Source organism: Bemisia tabaci, chromosome 3, assembly GCF_918797505.1.
Source record: "Bemisia tabaci chromosome 3, PGI_BMITA_v3".
NCBI classification, from domain to species: Eukaryota; Metazoa; Arthropoda; class Insecta; order Hemiptera; family Aleyrodidae; genus Bemisia; species Bemisia tabaci.
The window spans coordinates 54,361,556-54,382,220 of record NC_092795.1 but is presented as its reverse complement, the minus strand read 5'-3'; the positions used below and the strand labels follow the sequence as shown (position 1 = coordinate 54,382,220).

The 20,665-nt window shown below is 39.2% G+C and overlaps 1 protein-coding gene across 1 annotated transcript in view; it reads left to right on the top strand.

The window, feature by feature from the left end:
- LOC109033011 (uncharacterized) overlaps window positions 1–8,396 on the top strand; it is a 63,436-nt gene extending 55,040 nt beyond the window's left edge. Inside the window, exon 7 of the mRNA XM_019045405.2 lies at window positions 5,649–8,396. Within this exon, the coding sequence (XP_018900950.2) occupies window positions 5,649–5,808 (160 nt within the window). The 3' untranslated portion in view covers window positions 5,809–8,396. The remainder of the gene's footprint in view (window positions 1–5,648) is intronic.
- The last annotated feature ends 12,269 nt before the right edge of the window (window positions 8,397–20,665 follow it).

Below are 20,665 nucleotides of genomic sequence, written 5' to 3'. Positions count from 1 at the left end.
TCAAATTCTGCATGAGCCCCAGAAGACACAGATTCATATGGTAAAACAGGGCTCATGTGGAAATTAAGATACGCCAAAGGATTACCTACGTCAGAGGAGCGACGATATTAGAACGTGTCGTCTTATGGATCGTATTCGATACGCCCGACAGTGCCGTGCTAAGGAAGAACACCGTAAGAGCCTTCAGACGTTGCCAAGTTCCCTCCGATAAAAACCGAATTTACTGGGAAAATTGCGAAAATTATTTTCCGAAAATTTCAGACAATTTTGTACACGTACTTTGATCTAAAATATCTGAAAATTTCAAGAAAAAGTATGCATGAATGATAACAAAAATACATGTTTTATGAAGGGAAATTTGGCAACTCTCGATTGTTCATACGGCGTTCTTCCTTAGCACGGCAGCACAGGCGTTCAATGGCCGAGATAGTAACGGTATCGATTAGTTCAACACGTAAAAATAGCCTCAAATCATTTTCTTTCCCAACTAAGAAATCAAATATGTTGAAAGTTTTTCCACTTATAGCAGGACTCATGTTGATGTTCTTTTGGAAAATTTTTGTTTCTTAATCTCCTGGTTACTTCCTTTTTTTAAAAAAAATGACCATAGCCATTTCGGGATCTGAGTATCCTATGATCAGGTCTTCTGCTCACTCCGTGGTTTCTACTGTTTCACGATAAAACCGATTTAAAACTCACTGTTGATGAGATACTCAGATCCCGAAATGGCCATTGTCACATAAAAAAGAGGAAAACAACCAGAAGATCAGAAAGAAAAGGTAGAAAAAAAAAATTCTAAGAAAACATCAAGAAATTAAGATTTTGAGCAACTTCGAGGCGAGCACGTAAAATTAAGCTAATTCTTGTTAGACCCGAAGAAACACCTCATGAAATACAGAGCAATGATATATATTTAAATCGTAATTACCAAGTTTCACCACTATTTTGGAGACATAGTGATGTTTTAAAATATGACAAAATGCGTCAACTGTATTACTCACGGAAGGATCCAGTGGCTAATTATTTTTTGAAAGAACTGAGTGAGAAGTCTTGCAAAGGGCACCACTTTGAGATGTTGCCCTCCTACACTTTTCTCGTCGTCTTTTTCCTTTGACTTCCGCAAATTTCGATTGAGAGCAAGCTGGCTGTGAAAAATGCGTTGCCGCCAATTTAAACTTTAAAATTCTGGAGCGATGAATCACCCATCAAAGCCGGTCAATTGAGCCTCTACGACGCGACGTTCGCCGGTTGATCAGCATTCAGGGCCTAAATTTCTACAATAAATATCACTGTCGGCCCAAAAACTGCAAGAAACGAGACCTTAACGAGCGAGGAATTTCATTTTCGAAAATCGCACAGCAAGCGCGATGCTAATTATTGCGCACGTGGAAATATTTTTGAAGGGTCAATACATATATTGATTTAAAGTACGGACACATGCATAGTCCGGAAGCGCCATCCGAAGGATTACATTATCATCCGTGAATAGCGGTGAATTTCACCGGTGCACCCATTTATGAATACGCAACGCAACTCGATACTGACGTTGCCGGGTTCATCGATATACTCGTGGATTTTAGATGATTTTTGATTTGAGGAATACAACTCCGTACAACTCATCAACTCCCATTATGAAAATGAGAGGGCGTAGTACTTCAGCAACTTGACGGGGGATATTAAACCGGGAAGCGGGTAGAGGTTCGCAGAGAGGTTCGATAATACTGACTGACGCAAAACGCCTTGTGAGCATCCGAGAGTTGCCAAATTTTTCCGAATAAAACATTTTTTTAAAGAGATTATGCATATTTCACCTTGAAATTTTCAAACGGATTAGATTAAATTCCGAACAAAATTGTAAGAAAATTGGAGGAAAAATACTCAAAAATTTTCCGGTGAATTAGTTTATAATTAAAGGAAATATGGCAACGCCTGAATGCTCATATGCCGATGTTCCTCAACACAGCAGAATAAGAGTGGTAATTTCGAGCGAATGCAAATTTTAAAAGCATACGGTAAGAGAAAAAAAACCGAGTTGAGAAATAATTAAAATAATCTGCCAAAAAGTCTCGGACACTTGAATAATACAACATCCACGTGTCAATTAGTTTTCTTGCTGGGTGAAAAAAGGTGCGAGGGGAAAAGCGGAATTTCCGAGGGGGAAATAGAGAAGCACTAATTGTGAAACGCGGCGAGAGAGGGTCAGTTTGCCTCGAAAACTTGCGCGGACAAAATCACTTTCGCAACACAACCTAGTATTCTCTCTGTGCTATTCAAAAAATAATGAACAACGCGAATCATGAATGCATGACAACAACAGAATGAAGATAGAAAATGATATATGTTCCAAGTTAATCTGTTCTCTGATTCTACATTCATTGTCCCAAAAGTAACCCAAGTGTTCTCCTATTCTACGTGTAACTATATTTCGTGTGTTAACTGGAAAAAGGAGTACTTCTCAATATAATAATGACACACTCAAAATGCACGAAAACCGTCATAATTGCGAGATAATTAGTTTTGAAAAAAAAGCTGACGGCCAGAATTGAAAACTTTTAGACTGTAAGGCGAACAAAGTTTTTACCCCTAAAGTCATGGGGAGTGATTTTAAACGTAACTTATGCTTTAAAAGAAACAAATATTAAGCTTTTAGCCGATTTCCTCCTGAAAAATAATATATTAACTCAGGTCATGCTGAAATTAACGATGTACAAGAGAAATAAAAAAAAATTACCTCAACATAGTGATATGAGCAAACGTTTCGGCCATGACAATGACCTTCATCAGTGCAAAGAAAGTAAAAAGATGGAAGAACACTGGAAGTATGCATACAAGAAACAAAAATGAGACAAAAGTCTTTGCACCGATGAAGGTCAATGTAATGGCCGAAACGTTTGCTGCTATCACCATGTCAAGGTAAGTTTTAAATGAACATTCTCTTGCACACAGTTTTTTTAAAGCATGCCCTGGGATTATAAATAACTAAAGAGAAAGTTGACTTAAAGCTCAATATTTGTTTCTTTCATTACGAGAGGCCGAAATCCCATCAATGGACCACTAGACAAGGTATACGAATTACAGCATTAGATACATAAATGTTCACAAAAATTTCACGTAAAACATGACGCGCACAATGAAAATTACCGAAATTAACTCCTTCCAATGCTATACTTAATGATTCTTGGTGCGTGAATTGAAACCACCCGCTCATGAAAACTCAATGCTTTACGTGATTCACATCGCGCGCTAAACGTTACCATGAACGTCTCTGCGATGAAAAAAATCTGGGAACCTCAATCTTGACACTTTGGCTCAGCTATAGCAAATTACTTATAGTTTGAAAAACACATGGTGGGAAATGAACATTGCTCGATTGAGAAGCTTGCTGAAACCGTTGTAGTGCGCGATTTGACTTACGTAGAGCTTTGAGTTTCTTGTGAGCGGACAGTTCAAATTCCTTGTAACCATGTAAAATAAAAATGTTAATATCTCCGTTAGGAGTTAGTTTCAGTAATTTTCGTTGCGCGAATCGTGTTCTACGTGAAATTCTGGTTAAGATACATGAATCAGAATGCTTAAATTCGTACCTTGTCTACAGTGGCGTGGCGTGACTATATCCGGTAGGCGTTCGGTAGGAGTGTTAACTTTAGGGGGGGGGGGGGGGGGGGGTCAGAATGGTTCACTCCCCTTCCTAAAAGGGAGGTTCGGGGGGCCTCCCCCGGAAACTTTTTAAAAAATGAAGCCGCAAGTACACGATTTTAACCCTTTCTGGTGAAAATTGTGCCGGTAAATTGTCATCGAAATTTTGTTCTTTTTACCGATCGTTTTCCCGTAATTTATTTTGTTAAATAATAACGTATTTTCGCAACACTCATCTACATAGAGAGGTGGGAGAGGGAGACTGGGAAACTGGGAGATGCGGCCCGCAGGCACAGGGGGAGAAGCGGAGGGCGAATCGCGGCATAGAGGAAATTCGGCGGTTCGCAAACCCCTGCGGACCACTGCTATAGGAAACAGCTGGACTGATGAGCGCCTCTCCTCTCTCGTTCTTTTCCCCTCCCTTTTCTCTCTGCTGTGTTCCTTCCGCGAGCGCGGTCCGCCGGTCCGCACTCGTCTCCGAACCCAATGCTCACGCTCCACTCTGCGCCGCGCGCCGGTGCCTCTCCTCTCTCGTGTACCCTTTGCCCCTTCATCATTGCACCCAGGTTCTCTCTCCTCACCGTACCCAGATCATCTAGGTTCGGTAGCCGGTGCGGACCACGCGTCACTGGATTTTCTCTCTCCGCCGCGCCACATGCCGCTGTCAGAAGCCAAGCACCCGATACTTATTTGCGATCTACTATTCTGTATTCTGTATTGCTTCCCACATTCTTAGCCATAATTTATTAATTGTTTCAAAATATTTTCGGGTGTTCGGCGAACACTGCGAACCTATGGACGCCACGCCACTGCTTGTCTAGTGGTCAATTTTCTTCTTCTGCTCCTAAGTGGTTCCACGAACCGTGCAAGGATCACAAAACCAAGCATATGATGCTGAGGGCATGAAACTTATAAACGAGACGCCTTCCAGATTGTGAGGCGTTTAGTGGTCGGCTGAAACACTCGGCGTCCGATTTCAGTGGAGAGGTCGAAGATTAAACTTCAGAAACCGCGGGCAATTACACAAAATAGACTCCCTCTCATCATCTTCCCAGTGAAATTCCGCGCGCGGGCATTCACACAAGATAACGTCACCGCCAACTCATTCAGAAAGAACCTTCTCAAAAGCATTCGGTCACCAGCTCATCTTCACGCGGTCTGAAAATGCCTTCGGCTGTTGCGAAACTGTTTGCAGAAATTAGATTGTTGCAAACTCTTGCATACAGTGGGAGAGACATTCTTTCGTCTTGAGTCGTTCAGAATTCAAAATGGGCAATGATACTTCGCACTGGAAAAAAAACACATTGGATCTCGAGTCCAGACTCTTAAAAACATCGACATGAAATAAAACTCTTGATTCAATCAGATTTAAGCTTAAATCAAGAACCAAGCCTCTTAATTTGAGCGGATTTTCTTTTGATGTAAGCTTAAATCTGATTGAATCAAGAGTATTTTTTCTTATCAATAATTGCAAGAGTCTGGACTCTAGATCCAATGTGTTTTTTTTTTCAGTGCGATGGCATTTAACAGAAAAGAACCAAAGCGATCACAGTATTGTAAAAAAAAACGCGTATTAACATCTTCGACTACACAAAATGTCTAGAATATAACAATTTTATGCATGTATAAGTGTGTGCGTGTATGTGTAGTGTATATTACCGTTAAAGTGCGTACTCCGTCTCACCACAACCCGTTAGGGAGTTGGCACTCCCTCATTTCGATTAAAGGCCCCTTGCCATACTTTCTTTGACCAAATATAGTTACAAAGGTTTTTCATTCATTTAGGGGACTCAGTCACATGACTACGAGAATGACCATTTCGGGTTTCATATACCTAACTCCTTTAACACTATGCCTCCATCCTTCTTGAATAACATCTTCCTCATCGTAGCTTAGTTTCTGAAGGGGGTAGTTGAAAAATAATGTAAGTCTTCCTGAAGGAAATCCTATTTTACCTCAGGAAAAAGCTCGGCACAGCCGATAATGATTGCGGATTTTGTTATTTCCGACAGGCTCGAGGCGGCAGAGCTACGAATGACTTTGGAAACTCTTCGACACACCGACAAACTTTGGCTAGCAAGAGTTTTGCAAACTTTAAATTCAATTTTGAAAGTTCCCGTGAAGCTGATTCTTTACACATCCTTCCCGTTCCCGCTGTCAAGAAGCCAGTAAAGCAAGGAATGCCGTTCATAACACGGCCCTAAGGCCCTTGCACGCGCTTCATTCATGAAGTCACCACGTGCAACTGCATCTGTATACCGCAACCTAGTTTTGTAAAGCAAAATGCGTTTATTTGTAAGCTTTTCATAATTACTTATGCAACTGGTTAGCAATGGGCCAGTTACACTGGTCAAACACGGAAAAAACTAAATTGCTGATTTAGCAATTCAATTACTAAAAAAAAGTGACTACAATGTTTCAATGTGAATTGTACAACCAAAAAATGCTACTTTGCCACCCCCGTGGTTACATTAGCTTACAAAATAGTGGTTGAAGTAGCATTTTTTTGTTGCGAGATCTACGTTAAAATATTGCAGTCACTTTTTCTGACAAGTGAGTTGTTAAATCAGCGATTAAATTTTTTCCGTGCAGAATCGTGTTTTGATGCTTGATTCTTGTAGATTCGGTAATACGATCTGTCCAAACAGCAACTTTCTTCGTTGAATATTAACCGAAATATCGCGCCTTAAAAAACTCGATTTATGACGTCATCAACCGAGGTTGTGCAGAACACGGTGTGTGCCACCCCGGTGGATGATGTCATGAATCGAGTTTTTTTAAGGCGCGATTCTCGGTCAATATTCAACGTAGAAAGTTGCTGTTTGGACGCATCTTATTATTTTTTGCAGATCTACAAGAATGTGGCATCGAAGTACAATTCCTTGACCGGCGCAACGGACCCATTGATTTGAAATAGAGTAATTTTACTTTTATTGATTTGACCGTACTCTGGCGGTATATGACTGAGAATTTAATATTAGTGGCTCTCTTACTAAGGAGGAGGCTGTAAGCAGCAATAAAACAAGACGAAACCTTAGCAAATCCACGTTTTCCTTTCAAATTAATGATCTCAGTCGGTAAATGCGTGCCTCAGTTGGAACGTTTGCCAAACATCGATATTCTCCTTCGAATGAAAACAAGCAAAATAATCCCCTAGCATTTTACTGAAAATTGATTGAAAGAGGAAAAAAAATTCACGGTCGGATTTTGAGAAAAAGCTTGAGAGAAATGATGGGGTGGCGCAAGAGTTACGGAGTTTGGACAATTAAAAATAAATAAAATAAAAAAAAGAAGAAGAAAAAATTGGAAATATCACGTTAAAATCTGAGATGCACATTTTTTGACTTTGACCATCGTCACACAAAAGCCTATAAAATGAAATTTTAGAGAGTGAAGAGAGACATAACCATGGCACTTAAACAAATTTTCAGATATGATAGGAATGAATCCAAGCTGTTAAGCGTAAGATAAACCAGTGTGCATTAATTGATGGAAATAATATTTCGGAAAAAGGCACTCTACGACGCAAGATACGCCCTTAAGAGAGAAAATCAAAAGCCTGTAAATTATGAACGTGTTTGTGATACTTTCATGCCTGAACAAACCTAAATATTTTGGCTAAATGTTTTTTACCTCCGTGGCATACCCTTCATCAAACTGGTGTACATAATGGATCTTAATGTAACTCATTATATTTGTAGGTCGTTTCAGTTGTTAAGTAAACAGAAAGTCCGCTATAGGTTTCGCGGACTGACGTTGCGTCGTGGCGTCAGGTAAAAGACACATCGCACCATGGCGCCTTCAATTTTGCAGATACAGCACGGACATCCGTCGAGTACGTATAGTTGTATCTCTGCGCCGCATCCTTCCATCCATCATCAACGCGCGTCCTTACCAATGCGCTATTTACATGTGTTGTTTCCGGGTGTCTTATTTGCAGTGGTGCCTTAAGTGCTAGGTGAGCAGCCTAGCCGAAGATAGCAGACACGTTGTCGTGCCTGGTTTTGTGACGTTTCTCCCGAAGGTAAACGACAAAGAGACACTTCATCAGAAGAATAGAGCGATTCATCGCGCTCACGCCTCACGCCATCGCGCTCACGCCTCACGCCATCGCGCCTTCAAATATACAGGTACAACACGGACATCCACGAAGCAAGAATAGTCCTGTCTCTACGGTGTAATCAACGCGCGTTGAAGTGTTAAAATTAGGAAAAAAAGGTTAAGTTTGCTCCAAATATGCTAAGATGTGTCCAAGTCAAAAACCGTTTTAAAAAGTAAGCAAAAAAATCCACGCTCCAAGCACCGTAGCCCTTTTTCGGTGCTCGATACGTGCGACACGTCACTTCACACGGCATGGCTCATCATATTCATTACATATTCTTTACAATCTGGAACAAGGAAGATATCAGGTACATATTCATGATTGATACACAAATTGCAAAATCTATGACTGAGATACGCACCCCACTTAAAAACACACCTTCATTAATATTTTTATGACCGAAAGCTTCCCGTTTGTAATCTGGTGGAGTCATCGAGCTTGTTCAGTAATTTCCGATTCTTGATTCTTCCAAAAGTTCCTTGTCTTGAGTAAAATTTTGACTGCATAACCCCTCTTCAAAGAGACTGAGAAAAAAGTATCACAATCCGAGATATACTCCTAGCTGATGTTGGCGCTAGATATGAGAGCCGTTGCACAAGCCAGAGGTACTGTTGATCCAAACACACATTCGGCAGACTCAACCGTACCTCTGACTGGTACAACCCAAGGCGGATAAAGAATGGTGGTCGCATTTCGATTTTGGCTGCCATCTTGAAGCGTTGTGACGTCAGGAGGGTACGGGTTTTGCCGTGCAATCCGAGGTTGAGTCGGCCCCCCCGGCCTCGGCCAGCCCATGTACCCGATACCGTGTGACGTCCAGAGGGTACGAAATGCGACCACCATTCTTTATCCGCCTTGGGTACAACCACTGTTAAGTCTGGCGCCAAATCAGCCAGGAGTGTATCTCGCATTGTGATACTTTTTCCGTGGAAACAACCCTGGAAGAAAATCGTTAAAATGTATATTTTAAGTTTGTCATCAAGGGACTAAGTTCAAATTTCCCGATAAGTAAAGAATTTTCCGATCTTTCAGAAAACTGGTGAGTTTTTTTTAATAATATAATTTTTTAGATCGCAAAAAGCTGTCAAATTTTCAATATCAAATAATCGTTAAGCGCTATGAATAACGACGAGCCAAAATATATTTACTCGATTTAACGACAACCTTTTCACGTTAACATCGCAACCGTCTCATGATGCGCGTGCCGTGGCTCGTCACGACAAAATAACTGCAAATATTTGTTTGAAGAGCGCGGACGGGAAGCATGAAACTGAACGAGATGTTTACTCACGAACTGATGCAGCTGCAAAAATGCGGTCCTGCTGACGACGCGTAACACATTGGACGAGTGGTTATCTTTAGTTTTTCTCTGGAGAAAATCTGCGAGAACCTTTAACAATAGTTATACGGAAAATGATTTTTCAAATTGACTGCCAACAACATCATGATATTCTGACAAATAATAAGAGCATGCAGAGATTAGAGCCTTAGGTCTGAGAGGCATTCTTGCTTTCTGTAATTGTTTTTCCCACGATTATAGTTACCACCTCAGCTTACAGAAGATCCTTGAAGTGTCTTAATGAAAAGCGAAACGCGCGCGTCTTTTCAGCCGTTTTCCTTTTAATTAAGTGACCCGCGCATCCACTTCGGGAAGGAAAGCGTATTTCCCGAAGTAGGAGCAGAAGTCTTGGGAAGTTAGGATTTGCCAATATTTTTAATTTTTTCCGGCCTTATTTTTTTTTCGAATTTTGAAAATAGTTGTAACAGGTAAATGCAATTTTACAGTTTTGTGCGGTTCGTAACAATTTCAAAATGCCGTAGCACGGAACAATTTTAACGTTTTACCCTAGTTCGAAATTGTAGTGTTAGTGTAGTTTTAAGTGAAATCGCCTGAAGATGAGTAGCTGAAACGTTGCAGATAAACAATACAACAAGGCTGAAAGCATGGTATGTTATGTTCATACATTTTGAGATGTATTATAATTAAAGGCAAATTTAATAGGCATACACATAAACATACATAGTACTGCCTCTCTGTTTTTTTTTTTTTTTTTTTTTTTTTTTTTTTTTTTTTTTTTTTTTTTTTTTTTTTTTTTGAAATAACATATTTATTAGTTTATTTACAAGTTACAACCAATTAAGACAGTAATTGGCGAGAAGGCCTATAATGTACAGTCTAGTAAGAAAGAATAAGAGCATAATTATGATTTATAGTGATATTGTTACAAGATTAAAAGGGTTAAATACTTATAGAGATTAATTAATTACAGCTATAATTAATATTTATACTATGTTTGGGTTACAACACCGGTATCGCCTGAAGGCATTTCTTCAGTATGAAGGGTTGTCATTTGTGCAAGACGGGATGTTAATGTCTTTTTTCTTGTTAACACTTTCTCTACATACTGGCTGATCGACTGCCAGTTATTATTTGAGGAGATCATAAAATCGACGACTGTAGATGGTTCTAACCTATAAGATGTCTTGGATTCTAAGTTATATCTAAGGTGTACAAAGGCAGAACAGTCAAAAAATGTATGATACGCCGTGTCTTTTATGTCTTCATTACAGATTGTGCAGAGAGGGGATGTCTTTATCTTAAACCTATGTAAATAATCATTGAAATCACCATGGCCAGTAAAAAATTGTGAAAGATAATAATTTGTATATCCATGCGTTCTATTCATCCATGCATCAAAATCGTGAATTAAAGTCTTAATCCATTTATTTTTTGTGTTTTTATTCCATTCATTCTTCCATTCATTCATGATTTCTTCTTCAATTTCTTCCCTACGATCTTTGTAAATCATCATACGTCTTTTCTTTTTTACTAGTAAATGTGGAGGTTCTATTCTAGACAATGTATCTAATGCAAAATCGGACACAGTTCGATAAGCACAGCATAGTGATATTTTTAAAGGTCTAAGTGTTTTCCTAATTCTGTCTTGGTTGTATTTTAACTTAATAGCATGTGACCAGATTGTTACACCGTAAAAGATAATTGACATAATTGCATGAATAATAAGTAGTCTTTTGAGATAGGAAGGGCCATTAACATTAACTAGAAGGCCTCTATAAAATTGAGTTGCCTTTTTTGCTTTTGTGCATACTGTTTCAATATGTTCATTGAATGTTAAGTTTTTTCCAACTTGGAAGCCAAGGTGACGCATTGATTTCGAAATTGGGATTTCAGTGTCACCTACAAGGACCGTTGCGTCCTTCCTCTCGTCAGTAGAACCGCTAATTATTACTGCATCTGTCTTAGGGACAGCTATTTCTAATGAAAGTTTCTTAAGTTCTTTAATATATTGTCTAGTAATTCGAAAGGAGTTATTACGAAGAGAAGATTTACTGTAACATTGCAAAATTATTAAAAGATCATCGGCATATACAATTTTATCTGATCTGGGGATAGTACGTAATTTAACAATATAATCGAAGGTAATGTTCCATAGAATTGCAGCGAGAACGCTGCCTTGTCCTACACCGCTAGATACTTCAAAGTATAAGTCATTATATTTTATTTTTCGATCAGAGAAATACGATTTCATTGATTGTATTATATATGGAGCAACATTCTTGCTTTCTAATGCAGCAATGATGTCACTCCATCGTAAAGAATTGAATGCATTTTTTATGTCGAGACCAATCATGCAAAGTATATTTCTGTGATGAAGAGGGGCCTGTGTATTTAGTTCATAAATGCGTTTCAATTTTTTCAGTGCTTGAGTAGTTGATTTACCTTTGGTGAAGCCAAATTGGTCTGGGGATAATTTAAGACTTTCCAAAATTCTGGCGGCAAGTATTTGTTCATAGATTTTGCTCAAACAGTTAAGCATACATATTGGTCTAAATTTTCGAGAGTTCGGATCAGATGATTTTTTAGGGAGTAGTGCTAGTCTAGCTAATTTCCAGATGTCAGGAAAAGTTCCAGAAGAGATCATTTTGTTAAACATTCTTAGTACATATTTCCAGTTAGATTGAATAAACAGTTTTACAATGGCTGGTAGTATGTTATCGGGACCAGGGGCTTTGCCGGGACGAAGTCGAGACAGAGCATTACTTAATTCTTCGTCGGTTATTGGCGGTATTTCATCCGGATTAAAAGGGGTTGGTTCCCATTGGTGTATGTCGTGTTTGGGAAAAAGAGATTCAACCTGTGTTTTTAGTTCGGAGGGAGATAAGCTTGAATGATTGTGTTCTGTTGGGGATTTAAATTTTTTACGCATTATTTGATATCCGCGTCCCCATGGATCACGGTCTAAATCTTGTATGAGAGATTTCCATTTTTCTTGTTTTGATTTTTTGATCATAGTATTCAATGTCTTTTTACTGTCTCTCAATTTTGATTGTTGATTTTCAAGTTTGTTTTTTAATTGGTTACTATTTGGATATTTTTTGAGGTTACATCTTGTATTTGTAATTTTACGTTGTAGCTTAGATGTTTCTTTCCATAATTTAGAAATTTCAGTGTTCCACCAATAAAGTGGTTTTTTAAAGGTTGAATCTTCTTTTCTAACAAATAGGGCATCACATGATTCTGTCATTATTTTATCACAATCATACACAGTTAATTCTCCATTCATATCAATCAATTCCTTAACTTTACTTTTTGTTAATTTACAATAATCTGGATATAGTTCTTTTTTAATGAACCATCCAGGGGTGGGTCGTGGGTATGATGATGTGCAATCGACGGAAGTGAAATCGATAACAATACATTTATGATCTGTAAGATAATTTTGTGAAAGGACGTTAATTTTAAGGCGTGAAGCGAGGCTTGGAGAGCAAATTACCAAATCTACAACTGAACTACCGTTGTGACCTACAAAAGTAGGTATAAATTTTTTACTATTATTTTTAATGATTAAATTATTAATTTAATATTGTATTGTGTTTTTCCTTGTAATTTCTTTCGTTTGTTTTCTTTTCTTATGTATTTGAAGTGTTTTTGTAAATATTTAGAATATGTGTGTAAATTTATCTTTTGTATTTGAAATAATGATTTCGTAGTGACCGCCGGTTTTCCGCTCCTACGTTTCATTCTTCTGTCTTGTTCTCAGTGATCGCTGGTTTACCGCTCCTGAGTTCATTTTGTTTGTTCTGTTATTTTGTGGATTGTATGTGTAAATTTTCCATCATGATTCGTCGAAGAGTTGCTCGATCCCTTCAGGGTTTGACCATTCCTCCCGGTGTCGGTTGCTGCTATCTTACGTGGTACCAACAAGCCGGTTTTCCGATCTCGATGGTTGAGGCGAAAATGACCAAATTAGGTCCTTTTCCCCTTGTAAAACATGTGTTGGCAGACATTTATGCCTCTGTCACTTCAGGTAACATCATGCTCAGTATTCCTATATTGAGAGATGGTGTTTACCATCCTGAATTGTCCTACCCGATGATGCCACTTTCCTTAATGATGCACGATTTAATCTCCTCAGTTCGACGCATTGGAGCGTTGAAAGATTGTATGGCTCTTATGACCCAGTACGGTCTCGATCTGCATACCAAGGCTCGACGATTACTGGTCGAACAACTTGAGAACGACCCTGTAACGAAACATCAGTTCCTGAGTGAACTAGGAGAAAGAATTCAGAGTGAGATTCATAAACCTAAAATTGACAAGATAGTAATCCCGTTTCACCTTGTTGCTACTCAGCAGATGTTGTTACAACACGCATTTCCCGAATTAGAAATCACTTACCCAGATCGCGTGTCTCACCACCCACACGCATTTTCAGCAGCTGCTCGGATATGTTCATCACAAGTTGTTTTAATCAAGTTAGGTTATTCTCCGAAAATGCCCGATCTTGCAGTTAAAGACATCGGTGGGAATTTCACTAGTCACCTTTTTCGTGGCCGGACTAACATCCACAGTTGTTGTCCTATCTTGGGTGCACGAGACGCAATGAGGTTTACCGAGAGGAAATTGGCTATTCAACAAGCCATACATGGACCTGTTAACCGGAAGAGAGCGGCTGAGAAGATTCTGAACGATGATGTTTTTCGAGATCTGTTGTACTGTGGGATGAAAGGTCAAGAGTGCCCAAAACGGGCAAATTTATTGATGTTCATTCACTCTACTTATGATATGTCGCCGAACGATGTAGCTCATTGTATGAGTAGTGCTCATGCTCAATTGGCCATCGTAGTAATGTACTTTGTCCCAAAGTCATTGATACAGAAATCTGGTACTATTCCTCACCATAATTGTGTCTGGAAGAAAATTAAACGTGATGGTGCCAAACGCATAAATTTTTCTTTTTCAAATGATTCTTCCAACGATTATGAACATAAATTTAAAACTTACGCTAAACATTTTTCACAAACCCATGCTAGACATCACGAAGACGTCTATTTAATAATTGCAAAATCGAATCGGTACCACATGAAACAACAAATGAGACAATATGTGAAGAAATAACAAGAGGACTAGATATGAACATCACAGAAGAAAAAGTCACTGAAAACATCCACTTCCTGCGACGAAAAAACGCAAAGCAATGGGAACGATCCATAGTATACGCACGACTGGGAGGAGAAATTGCAGACATCATAATCAAGAAAAAGGAATTCTACATGGGATACTCAGGTCGAGTCAAAATCACACCATCTATCTGCATAATGGCATGTGGAAAATGCGGGGATTTACAACACTCTCAACGTTTTTGTGAAGTGAAAGACAAAATCTGTTTCCGATGTGGCTCCACCGATCACGAGAGAGGAAAGTGCAAATCCGCAGTTCAAAAGTGTTTAATATGTGCCCGTCACAAACGCCCTTCTACTCACGGTTTTATGACATACCTGTGCCCACTTTATAGAGAGGCTGTGGAAAAACAACTGGCAAGAGAAGGAATGGGACTGGGTGAGAGAACGCTGGAGGAGTTCATTATGGAAAGTGATGAACATACACTCAGCTGATCTTGCCCTCTCCGATTCCGACTCAAATTCTAGCTCAGAATGGTTTATTCAAAAAGCCACTAATAATATCATATCAGTAAATAATTTACATAACTTATCTAATAATCAACACCCTATTGTACAGAATGATCAATCTTCAAAATTAACCTTAGATTTTAACGAGTCCCATGATTTCTGTCCCTCAAATGTATTTAGTTTCTCTGCTGTATTATGTAATGTCAAAGGAATGCCTGCTGCTACTGATAAAATACTTGAATTAGCCAATCAAAAACACGCAGGCATCATCATGCTTACCGAACCAAATCTGCAAACCTCAAAAAATAAAGGCCACTTTTTTAATAATAAATGTACAGCAGCAACAACTGTTACAAGACACTTAGTTGGCGAAACAACTGAATGGACTATATGATATGAATGGACTTGCCTCTCTGTTAGAGGGTGATTATTATTGTTTGAAAGTATGCCCTTACATATCGTCCTGTTCGAAAATGATAAGATGCGCATTAAAACCGCATGGTTACACACTGGTCACATCCAATAAATGTAATTTGAAGAGTTTCCGGTCTTCTTTGAAATCCAAAATTCCCGGCGAAAAACAATCAGAAGTGGTATATGGGATCCCATGTAGGGATTGTCCGGGCACATACATAGGGCATATCACCGCAATACTTGCACAAAAGGCTTGATGGACATGAATTTAACCAGCATGAAGTGACTGCTCTAAAACAACATATCGACGGTGAAACTACCAAACCACGTATCTCGTTTGCGGTGTTTAAAAATCTACGCTCGCATTTTATTTTTTTGAAGTAGACCAAATCAATATCATTCCTTGAAATTTTCACAGAATTTTCTCCGCACGAAGAAGAAAAATCACAGAAATTTTCAAGACTGGACGTCAAGTAGTTTTTCATTTAAAAAATAAAGTATGACACGAAGTCTGCGACGTCGCAAACCGAGATACGTGGTTTGGTAGTTTTACCGTCGATATGAGGGAAAAGAGGCATTCATTTGAGTTCCGTGACACCAAGGTGTTAAAGAAAGAGAAAAATTAACAGCTTCCGATCAGAAAGGGACAAAAGAGGCAAATGTTCACGAAAAATTGAACAAAATAACCGCCTCTCACCTTTCTTTCGTGTAAGTTTTTTATAGATTATTATAACATTTTTCTCGGGTAGGTTTTGAGCGTTTTTTTTTTTTTTTTTTAATTTATTAAAAAATACAATAAAACTTCGAAAACTCATCAAGAACGACAGTATTCTAAAAATCAACTGCAGCCAAGCACTCGATTGATTTTGTGAGGGACAACAGATGAAATGCTCCCGATTTTGAAATGAAAAGCTTCCCAATGAATGAGCCCCAATATGAAAGACAGATTGAGCGACATCGGTTATTACTTTCAATTTGCCTATAAAACACAATATGATCTTCATTGCGTGTTAAAGCTTGCCCACTCGGTTGCCAAACCGATCTTTTTCGTCGAACCGAAACATGTGACAATATGGGACGCGCGGTCAACTTCTGCCTCCAGTCCGTCACACACCCTCTGGAGCCTCATCCTTTTAATAACGGTCGAAAATAGAACATCGAGCCCAAATAATTCGGGAAAAAGGAGGGGAAGATGCAATCGATGGGAGGTTAAACCAATTATTCACGCACAAATCAAGCCGGATGTTTTTTGCTCCAACGCCTCTCTTCCGACGCGGCCTGGGGGACCCGTATTGAAATTAGGTTACGTATGATTTGATTGAAGGCTGCGCGATTTGTTTTTATCTCTGATCGTGCGAGACACGTGTCCGGGCGTAGCATCGAGGCAGTTCCACCGTGCTAGGGAAAAACGACGTATGAACCTTCAGGCGTTGCCATATTTCCATCGATAAAAAAACGAATATACTAGGAAACTTGTGAAAATTTTTCTTCTAATTAGTTGGAAAATTTTGTTCGCAATTTAATCGAAAATATTTGAAAATTGCAAGGACAAATATGCATGTCTTTCCTCAAAAATTCATGTTTTATCCAGAGCAATTTGGCACCTCTCGAATGTTCATACGACGTTTTTCCTTAGCAAGGCAGTGTTTCGTTGCTCTTACGATGGAATCGATGGCGAGTTTTCACAACGACGGATTAGCCTTGCAATCTGACACATCGGGCGGCCCCAGCGCGGCCGAGGAAGTGGGTCGCTCAATGATTAATTGAAAACTCAGAAAAATGTGCGCTATTATTAGAGGCACTATTAATTTATTTTTAATATGTTTTCTGGTACGTTCAACTCGGCATTTTTGCCGGGCTTCTTGGTGAGCGAGGGAATTTGTAAGCGACGAGGGGACTGGAGTAGGCGCGATTTGCAGAGACCTGACAATTCTGCAAATTGAAGGGTGACGCTTGCTTAAACGCTTTCATCGGCTAAGCGACAGATTAGACGTCTGATCGGCGCGTCAATGCAGAGATGTAATTATTATTTGTACTCTTCATTGGGGATACCCCACATGAGAAAAAACTTATCGATGACTTGATGCGAAAAATGCGTGTCTCCGTGGGCTTGTTGCGAACTTGACCTAGAGCCAAAAAAAAATTATTCCTCGTTGAAAATGACTCGAAAATGACGATGAGCTAATTATGAAAGTCTGAAATACACTCCGAACTTTGCAATCGCCGGTTGATAACATTTTGTCTTGTCACGTGTGTTTTGACGGATTGGAGTCGGCCATGTTGAGTATTTTGTAGCATCCTAATACGCGAGGGTTGGACGGGACGACTCCCCTTACAAAATTTTCGACTGTGCCGCACTAACGTTTTAACAGCGGGAAGCTAAGAAATGCGCATATTTCTTACGCAGATTGTACAGTCAGGAGTGTATTTCAGACGTACCGGAAGGGCCCATCGTGATTTTTAAGCCATTTTTTATGAAAAACAACTCCTCTTTTCGAATTTCCTGAAGTTTGCGACAAGTTCGTTGTAATTGTGAAAAATTTCTAGTTAAGTTTCATAGTCTTCAAGGTAGTCAAATTAAAACTTGTACATACAATTTTGTGGGGCTTTTTCGAGAATTAGTGGATTGGCTTCAGAAAAAATTTAGCGGAAGTTTTTGATTTGTTCTTCTTTGACGCAATTAAAAATGAGTAGAAACTTACGACGTCGTAATGTGAGATAAGGATGGATATGATGTGCATGCTAAAAACGCGACGAGCCGTCTAGAAACCGATGGAGGCGACTCAAGCCATCAAAATAGCTGTCATCTGCGTGTTTTGAGTTTTGTATTTGTGCAGAGTTCAGAAAAGAAAGGGACTTATATATTTAATCATTCAATGTGTATCTCATCAAGATTTAATTTGAATCGCAAATACATAGGCTGGATTGTATTTCGTTCCATTCATCGTTCAGAAGAATGCTTGCACTGTTTCGTGAAAATGCTGCAACCATAGACGCTGCATAATACAGAGCCCATGCGGCAAGCACCCCCTCCCCCTTCGCCCCTCGGAGTATTCTACAAAGATGGAAAAGGCTGTTTGTAGCGCTCTTTCAAAACTGCCCGACAAACAGGTCGCAATGTGTAAACAAATTTAATCGGAGCTTAAAATACACACAACTCATTTCACTATATAATTTATTGGGCTAGACTCACTTATTCGACGCAGCTTGTTTCAGAGGGGTGGAAAAAAGTCGACGCTGTGTTTATTTTTAAAAAAAAAAAAAAAAAAAAAAAAAACGTCAAACTACGAAATGACTTGAAAGAAAATCCAATGCTTGGAATTCAAATGAGTGAAATTTTATTTCGATGAAAAAATAATATTTGCAGGAAAAAAATTCGCGCGAAAGAAATGGGATGAGGGGGGGGGGGGATATCGTGATGAATTTTAAGAATGGACGCAGTGACAGACGACGGACCGGCGCGATCAATCAATGTCTGGCGCGTTATGAAAAGACCTTTGGGGTAGAAATGGACGTATTTCTGTCAAAAGGAACTGCGTGCATTTTCAGGTGAGCCCTGTTAGGCATATATTCTTATGGATCTCAGGGCCCGTGAATTAATGCACATAGTTCCGTTTGGCAGAAATACGTCCAAATATTCTTCCCGATTTATCGATAGCGCCAAAGACTGCTCGTAATGCGTGTTACGGCATGACGAATAGCAGATTATTGGCTGACAAGGAACCGGGTTTTTGGCGAACTTCAACTGACACCAACACACCTCCATAAGAAATAGAGCAAAGTTCCTGAAGACGAAAGAAGCGAAAATTAGTTAACACTTACCATTCTTTGACCTGAACAGAGTAACGCGATAATATTAAAAGAAAATAATTGTGTAAATTTAAATGCTGTGCATACATTTAGTGTTTTTCATTTCATTTCTTAGTATCTTTTGAGTTGTGACCGTGAAGGCGAGAAAAGCGAAAATAAGAAAAAAATTACCATTCTTTGACCTGAACAGAGTAAGGCGTTAATTTAAAGGAAAATGATTGTGTAAAGTTTAATACTGTGCTACATTTAGTACTTTTTAAAGAAAAGAAGAAGTTGCGCGATTTTGAAAACACAGAAATTACGCAGGTTCCCTTTTGTGCTAGATGCAACCCAAATACGATAAATTCGATACAGCGTTGAAGGTAAGAAACTCCGCAAAAACTTTCACTGAAAATGAAGATACATGAGTCCGATGTACAAAAGGTTGTGGAAAAATGAGATGTGGCGGCAAAAAGATGGGTCTAAAGTGTTCAGATCCATGCGGAAACGGTCATGATTTAGGCTGTGAAAATGCTGAGGGCACAGTTTCATTCAGTGATGAGTCCGAAATCGAATAAATGCATTTTATAGAGACTAAAATGATTAAAATTTATATTTTCAAGGAAGTTAAAGTGCGAATAAATTAAAATTGAAAATAATTTGGGGACTCAAGACATTTTTCGGAGTGATTTATAACACGAGAGAAGTTTCGGTTAATTTGTCAGAGGTTCAGCCCTTTTTTGGCTAGATTTACTGAACTATTCCTAAAAATTGCCCAAGGTTGAGTAACACGGAAAAAAATCAGGGTAGGGTTCGGCACTACCTATGGGTAGTTTTAGGGTCGGTAGTCCTGAAGAGCAGAACATGTATTCGTCAACGCTACCTCTCGCTGTTCGTAGTGCCTACCCGCCGCTTGACTGCAACACGCACGGCAAGATTATCTTCACGACTGGAATTTCTTGCGCGCAACGCTAGAATGTCCGGAATGCGCATGCGCGTACGCATGCGCCGTGAGCTGCTCGACTACGTCATCGCATTCGCCTCGGACGAGGTAAACAACCACGGCTGCCGCTGCCCCGTTTAGCCGTGACATGTGCAGAAAATAGTATACAAGGAACACGTTCACACAATCAATAAACAATTAAATCGCGAGCAATTCACCTCTAGAATTTTACTTTCGGAAATGTGTTCTTGTGGTGATTGGACACTGTTTTTCGTTAAACTTTTAGTTGAATAAAGAACAATATATCTATCTATCAATCTAGATACCGGTCACAGCCATCATCATGTCATCCTTCGCATCAAGTTTTTTAAAGAAAAGAACCTTACTGGCTCCCTTCATCGAAACCTTCCAAAGTAAGTAGTCCTTTTACCGAATGTATTCAAAGATTCGCCAAACAATTTGCACTGCTGGCTTACTTCAATTGTCATCAATGACAGACCTCCCCCATATTTCTTCCAACAACGGAGTTTGAACTGACAATATATCACACTTAGCACCAACAAAATTGCGAGTTTACATTCTTCAGAGAGGTCTACATAACCATGCAATTCAGGGGAACTCATGGTGTGTATTCCAATCACAGTGAACTGATTATTGACCGTGTCACTCTTCCAATATTCAATGCATCGCCATTCAAATGTGCATTTGTAAACAGTAGAGATACCGTCTAGTTCTAAGTCAGTATCCGTTGTTGATTATCAATAAGTTCATTATAAATGTGCCATATATGAATTCCAAATTAGTTTAATACCCATCAGATACCTACGAGAAATTCTCAATACGGTAAA